We start from the raw sequence: 7,663 nt of genomic DNA, 5'->3' as shown, positions 1-7,663 counted from the left end.
TAAGGTCCGTGACCCAAAATCCTACCCAAAAACACCCAGTGCAGAATCACGTAGGATGTCTGATAGGTTTTTGTAGGTCAACGTTTCTGAAAACTAAGGTGCCTAATGTGTATCTCTACTCAATATGAACACGTGGATATGCTGAAATGCAAAAACTGACACCGTTTGCTTACCGAATCCCTAGAAATAGCTTGCAAGTCAATCTCACGAAGCTGGGTCGTACACGCATAATGTGGGTATTGGCACGTAGCTCTCTGCGGGGGCAGCACGTGGCACTTCTTCGTACTCAATTCCAACCACCAGTATGCACATAGCGCCAAGATAAGATCTCACTCTCTCTCATTCACAGATATTTCATAGAATGAACAAGGGGGTTTTTTTTCATTAAGGTTAAAATTTGGTATATATAACTTCCAAATACAAAACCTCATGTTCCAAAGTGAAATCCTACTCATTCAAATGGAAAAAAATAATATATAAAATTGGAAACTTCTGCAAGCCCCCAGTATTTACAAGTGAATTTACAGGTTTTCTTAATCAGAGAATGACTACATAGGATTTTCTTCTTTTCTCATTTTGTCAGTCTTCAGTTGAGTGTGGCCGCCAGTCTTCAACTAACACCATTACAGCAGAACAATGCCACAGTTCCACCCTCCACCTCAGCTTTCCCACCAATAGTCCCTCCTCCCCCCGTGCCACCCACTGCCCTACACCCCTGCCTCCATCTCCTCAGCCTCCCCCCATTGCTACCCCCTCTCCTCCCATTCCACCACTAGTCCCCCTGCTTCCTCATCCTCTCCCCCTTCTACCTCATAGCCAGCTCAAGGGGCATGACCTTCATTGGCTTCTAGGAGGTCTCTTGGCAACGCTTTTTCCACGAGCCTCCTCGTGAGAGGAGCAGACCTTCCTGCGGACCCTCCTTCTTGTGGAGACGTCACTCTTTGCCGCAGTCTATTGAGGACTGACGAGTTTTGACATCCGTCTTTGGTGGGACTTCTTTGCCTACAACTTCGCACGATTCCTCAATGACACTTCACTAGACTTTGAGGCGGCTTGCTTCAAAGTCCATGTACTATTTCTTGCATATAGAGGGACAGAGACCTTGGAATGAGGGGTTGGTTTCTTTTTCTATGTGTGGCAGGTCCATAGCTCTCTGTTAGGGGAGACGAGCTACTTGATGCTAAGTTTGTCAATGACTTAGACTTGTACTTGGAGGGCCAAGAGGCCAATCTGCACATGTGTGAGCAAGTTCTTGAGGTACTTTGTTGTGCATCAAGAGCAATGATCAACTGGAGAAAGACAATAGCTTTTTAGTTTAGCAGTGCTCCTATGGTCACCAGGTGAGGGTTTTAGGTGGATTCCCCCAGGGACCCTAGTTTATTATCTGGGTTCTCAGATTGGCTTGGACTTATCCCCTCAGCAGCAGACTTCTCCCCTCCTCCTGTCCGCTACATCATGTCTTGCTGGATCTTGTCGAGCTCCTATATCAGCCAACTAGAGAGTCCAAGCATGAATTTTCTTTGGTCAAGACGCGACACCCAGTTAGCCCGGGCCAAAGTAGCCTAGCACACCACGACCTTACCATGTTCTTAGGGAGGGCTGGGGATCATTGACCCAACAGAGCAGAGCAGAGCCCTCGTTGGGAAGTTTGTGGTTAGGGGACTCCTTTCAGGGGAGGATTCCAGGGGAGAAGTTGTTGCTTCACTCGCTTTGAGCTCAAGTCCCTCATGCAAGAGACCATTGGAGCCCTTCCATCAGGTAGATTTTTATAGAGATGTGCAGAGTTGGTCTGAGCAAGAGGTTGGAGGATTCGTTTTCTATGAGTCTGCTTAGGTTTGGGAGCAGTTGAGGAGTGGCCTGGAGCAACATCATCCCCTTTGCATGGAGGAATGCTTGAGACAACCCCTTGTTTGGAACCCCATGATTAGCACTCAGAGAGGCCACCTAGTTGGTAATAGGCCTTATGTTTCTTGGGGTCCCATTGTAGAGGGTCCCGCTTGTAATTTTGACAATTGTCTTCAATTTTCACGTTTGTCCGAGGAGGCTCAGAGAATCTAGTTACGAGGCATGAGGGGGGTGCAGAGCATGTGCCAGGATATTACAGATGCTTTACCAGCTTACTGGCTCACCCCCTCTAAAGACAACAACTCCCAAATGGCTGGGGGCCTTTAGGCGACTGGAGGTCCTTATTGGAGTTCGTGCTTGCTTGGAGTACGTACCCCCCATGTTCTTTGAGGTTCAGGGAGAGGGTTGCCTACACAGAGTCTCAATAGAGGCTTTGCAGGTTGCAAAGTGTTGTTTTAGAGGATATGAGTAGTGGGCATCTGTGGGAGGACTTGTGTCATAGATCCTAACCTAGCAGATCTTGAGACAAGCCACTGGTGGCTTTGGCCTTGGGAGAGTTGCCCTCTCGCACGAGTACAGTGGGACCCTGGAGAGTGGTTCTGGAGAGACCCCTTCTCTTCAGTCGATCACCCTAGGATCCCTTTTTTCCAGTACACAATTTGATTGGGACGCCACATAATGGCAACACAAAGAGAGCCTCGTCTTGATGCAGGCCCTCATTGGCAGGAGGAGGGTCTTCTAAATGAGTTCTTGTAAGTTTTTTGGGAGCGTTTGTGGGACTCCAGATAGGTGAGGAGAGTCACTTTGTTCCAGTGGCTAGTTGCACACAGAGCTACAGTAGTTGGGAGTTGGCTAGTACACAGTGGCTTTTTGGAATCTTGTGGACATCCTTTGGAGAGTTAGTGTCACTGTCTGTGATATTGCCTCAAGGCACGACAGGTTTGGATGCAGATTCTTCGACTGATGCCAGCTCTTTTCACAACATGACAGTACACTTGGGGTGTTGTAGCCTGGTCCACCCTCAAGGGCCCTACGCTCCATTTTGAGCTAGCCTCCACCAACAGGATGATAGTGATCCAAGAGGGTCGACCTACACTTCAGCTTGCCACAAAGCTTACCCATAAGGAGTGGTGCAACGAGAGAGAGGTGTGTTGGGAGCTCGTTTGTGGTCTGACGCTATGGTTCATTTGGCAGACCTGTTCCTTCGCATGTTTGAGGCTCACCTTGTCTCACCAGCAGAGGCTGTTCATGACTTTTGGTTGGAGCTCATTCACACTCTCAAGGGTCAGTTCTAGAGCCTTCAGGGCAACTCCAACCGCATGTGGACGCGCAGGGAGGCTTTCCTGCAACTCTCGCGCCCAGGGCCTTTCTTCACCATGGTCCAAGGTGCACCCAGATGGTACTATCGTCCACCTGTGTGGCTCTTTCCTCCTCTCATTTTGTGATTTAGCCTCCATTGTACATATTTTGTTTCCTCACTGTAAGAGTCTCCCCTTGCTTTTTGTTATAGCCCAGTCTCTAGAAGAGGTGGTTGTAGCATTATGGGAAGTTTTATTAACTAATGGAGGATCTCCAAGCAATGCATCTGCTGCCCATCAAAAACATTGGGGCTATCTTGTTGATAAAAAATGCTAGGCTAAGTTCATGCCAAAATCCTAAGCTGTAGTCATGTCAAAATGCTAGGCAGCCCCTGCCATCTGCTCCAACCCCCTCTTGGGCACCCAAGGGAGGGCGCCCCCCTGTGGGCTCAATTGCTATGTGTTGTAAGAGATGACCCTCCATCTGCCTATATAAGCCATACATCAGCCTGTCCGACCCAGCCCTTAACCTCCACGACCTTGGGAAAAAGGAAGAAAATAAGAGAATAATGGGAGAGGGCAGCAGATGACCATAGTGCTCAATGGGACAAATTTTAAAGTGCAGGAGCAGAAAGGACCATGGAACCAAGACAAAACCCAAGCTAAATATAGCTAGACACAACCCGACATGAGAGACCTACCTCACACTAGCAGAACACAACCAAAAAATAGTCCTCACTCCCTAGCGCCTATCCTTGGGAGAAACTGGGACCAATTGGATGAATGCGGAGAGATGCCTAAACTCTAACACCCCCTCTCAGCTTTTGGAAAGGAAGTCGGACCAGAGTACTGGAGTGAGAAATCTGCAAACTAGAAAGAGAGGGTTCCGTGGATGAGGATATCTGCTACAGAATTATGAGGTTTAATAGTACCTGACCAATATACCATCCAACCGGGACCCCCGAAAGACGTTGGTGCAGCCAAAGTGTGTCGACCCTGGTAGCGGGCTAGAGAAGATGAGAAGATCCTCGACAGGCAAGTAGCAAACGTGATGTATGTTTTATATGGGTTTTTGTTAAAGAATATGATGTTAAAGAATATGGCCGTTGTGCTATGGGCGGCCGGTCTCACTGACTATACTATGTTGTAAATATACTTTGGATAATAGTTCAAAAAGGAGACGAGTGAGAGCAGCACATTGAATGGCTGCTACAGGGTAACAATTGTGTGTGTGTGTGTGTCTCAATGTGTGTTAATGTGTGTGCGTAGTCTTCTTTCCTACCTTCTCCATCACCTGTGCACTCTACAAAGTGGTATCAGAGCACAGTTTAAGGAGCTACAGTCAATACACAAATTTTTGCAGCTCTAGAAAACAGCCAAAAAGAGAGGGTTTTTTGTCATAACTCCCTCACTTGAACTCAGAATACAGTGATCCAAGAGTCTATCTTTATGTTTTTGGGCATTCAAAACGCATTGACATACTCAGATTTGTCAAAATTTGCAACACAATTTTTTTGCAATAGAAATTTTATGCAGCAAATAGCTAGCTCACACAGGCATAGGAGATTTCCAGTTTTGCACTCGACAGTAGATTTACAGGTTACAGGTGAAGAATTCAGCATTTACATAGGTTTTGGAGAGCAACATAGAGCTTTTGCATCATGATATTATGTTATCGAAGACTACGTTTGGTTGTTGTGGGTCCCTTATGGACAGCCGCCTATGTAAGAAAGGTTGTGGGAAGAAGTTGAGGCGGTTATATTGTCAGATTGAGTACTTTGTGGTTATGTATGGATATGTGGTTAATGTATTTTGGAAAACTACAGCCTTTGTGAGGGCCGAGTGAGGTTTTTTGAAGCCTTGCCTTAGGAGCTTTGGTAAAGGTGGATTAGGTACTGGAGCGAACCTCCAACTGGCCCCGCTAAAGACCTCATATGTCGTTTACGACTATGGGATGAAAGTGATATGTGGTACATGACAGCGTATGGATTGCATTTGCATACAGGTCCATGTGTACATTGTTCTAGAGTATTTATGCATACTATTGAGTCTTTCTGTGACAAAGTGAGTCAATGGATTTTCCCTTGGTAGTGAGAGATTTTCTGTTAGTGTTTATGAGTACTTTGGTTGAGATTGTCACTTGAGATATTGTCCAAATACAAATGGAACTCTGCTGAAATTTTGTCAAAATCCTTTGGAAGCGATTGAGAGAGTGAAGATGGCAGAAAGTTCAACTCAAGTCACACAGATTGTTTGGAGAGAAGCTAACCAAAGAGAACTATTGCATATGGTCTTACAGGATGGAGGATTGTATCATGGATAAAGGTTTATGGGACTACCTTATAGATGAACAAGAGTGTCCCGAGGTTGGTTTGGAACCAAGCAGAGAGAATGTTGAAGCACATAAAACATGGCAAGCAAGAGTAGAATCTTACAAGAAGTGGATCGAGAATTCAAGGAAAGTGATGCATTGGATTTCATTATGCATTAGTGACTTCTTTATACCACATGTGAAGAAGGCTCAATCTCCAAAGGAAGCATGGGAGATACTAGCAAGGATGAAGAGCTCCAATACAAAACCACAAAAAGTTCACTTGAAGCAAAGGTTACATTGTGTATGGCGAGGAAATAGATCCATATCAGATTATGTGACAGAGATAAATCAAATACATGAAGATCTTGCGAGCATTAATGTTGAAGTTCCAGATGATGACTTAGTTTCAGTGACATTGAATGATTGGGGACCAAAATACAAGTCATTGGATACATCTATATCTGTTCAAGGACACATGCCTAATTTTGAAGAGTTAGTAAACCTTTGTTTGCAAGAAGAGGTGAAGTTAGGCAAGTCAAGTCCTTCTACATCGAAAAACAATTCTAGAGATTAGGTTTTTTACTATAGAGGTCGTGGAAACAATAGAGGTGGAAGAGGAAATTATGGTCGTGAAAACAATACTGGAAGAGGTCAATGGCAAAACCAACAAAGTCAAAGCTACAATGATTATGGCCATAGAGGCAGGGGGAGAGCCCAGCCTCATGGACGTGGAGGTGGACGATTTGTACTGTAACAGATGTGGCATTTATGGTCACTTTGAAAGAGACTGTTACACAAGGTTAAATCAAAATCGTGATTGTGGTGGAAGAGGCCGAGGTTATGGCAGACATGGAAGAAACTTTGTTGAATACAATCCTCATGATCAAAATATATATGACAATAGATCGAGTGAACATTTATTTCCTATGGAGCATATTGTTGGAAGCATGGTGGAGCCACATCATACAGATGATTGGTATTTAGATAGTGGTGCCACAAATCATATGACATATCATGGTGAATGGTTTGACAGAAAAGAGAAGTTAGAAGAGGATGAGTTTGTTGCTATTGGTGATGATACTATGATAAGATTACGCATGTTGGTTCAGTTCCATTGCTAGAAAAAGACGGGACATACAACACATCGGGAGATGTTCTATATGTTCCTTCAATCACAAAGAATTTAGCATCAGTTCGACAAATGACAGATCAAGGGTTGCAAGTCTGTTTTAATTGTTATGGCTGCTTCATAGAGAAGTTTCACAAAGGCAAACTAGGCAAGATATTGGCACGTAGAAGAAAGAAAGGTCTCTTGTTCTCATTGGAAGCTAGAGATCTATGTTTACACAGTGGTATGTATGCAAACAAATCAGCCACTCAAGATGATTGGGCAGAGTTATGGCATAAGAGGATTGGTCATGTCAATTTTAGAAGACTAAAGCATATGCAATCAAATCAAATTGTATGTGGATTACCAAAGTTTGGCAGATTGAATTTTGATCATGTTTGTGAAGCTTGTCATTTTGGAAAGCAATCTGGTTTACCACTTCCAAAGAGGGGGAGAATTAGCCAAAGTCCTTTGGAAATTGTTCATTCAAATATTTGGGGACCTTGTGATCATGCTACATCGAATGGTTGTCAATATTTTATCACATTCACAGATGATTATAGCAGAATGACATGGGTTTACTTTCTAAAGGCAAAGTCAGAGGCATTCGAGGTATTCTTGGAGTTCAAAGTTATGGTTGAGAAAGAGACTGGTTACGTACAGATGGAGGGGGAGAGTACATGTCACATAGTTTTGATGATCACTTACATGAACAAGGAATAAGAAGATAGATTACTTGCAGATACACACCACAAAAAAATGGAGTTGCTGAGAGAAAGAATAGAGTCATAGCAGAGATCGCAAGAGCCATGATGAATGAGATGAATATGCCATTAACATATTGGGATGAAGCAGTTCATACAGCAGTACACATTATGAATCGAACACCAACAACTGCCATTCATGAAATTTCACCTTATGAGAGACTTTATGGGATCAAGCCAACAGTTTCCTACATAAAAGTTTTTGGATGTGTTTGCTATGTTCATGTGCCAAGCCAAAGGTAGTGAAGTGTATATTCTTGGGCTATCGAGCTGAAAAGAAAGGTTACAAGTGCTATGATCCTACGACAAGACAAGTTTATGTCAGTAGAGATGT

At 44.1% G+C, this 7,663-nt stretch overlaps 1 protein-coding gene across 1 annotated transcript; it reads left to right on the top strand.

Moving 5' to 3' along the window:
* The first annotated feature begins 2,523 nt into the window (after positions 1–2,523).
* Positions 2,524–6,031, top strand: LOC147454448 (uncharacterized). The gene is made up of 3 exons (XM_086517045.1): positions 2,524–2,597; positions 5,392–5,662; positions 5,780–6,031. The coding sequence occupies exons 1-3, from the start codon at positions 2,524–2,526 to the stop codon at positions 6,029–6,031; spliced, it is 597 nt and encodes a 198-aa protein (XP_086373171.1).
* Positions 6,032–7,663: the final 1,632 nt, after the last annotated feature.

Source organism: Adiantum capillus-veneris, chromosome 7 (assembly GCF_014529385.1).
Source record: "Adiantum capillus-veneris isolate H3 chromosome 7, ASM1452938v2, whole genome shotgun sequence".
In the NCBI taxonomy this organism is placed as follows: Eukaryota; Viridiplantae; Streptophyta; class Polypodiopsida; order Polypodiales; family Pteridaceae; genus Adiantum; species Adiantum capillus-veneris.
This window is presented reverse-complemented; position numbering and strand designations above follow the sequence as displayed.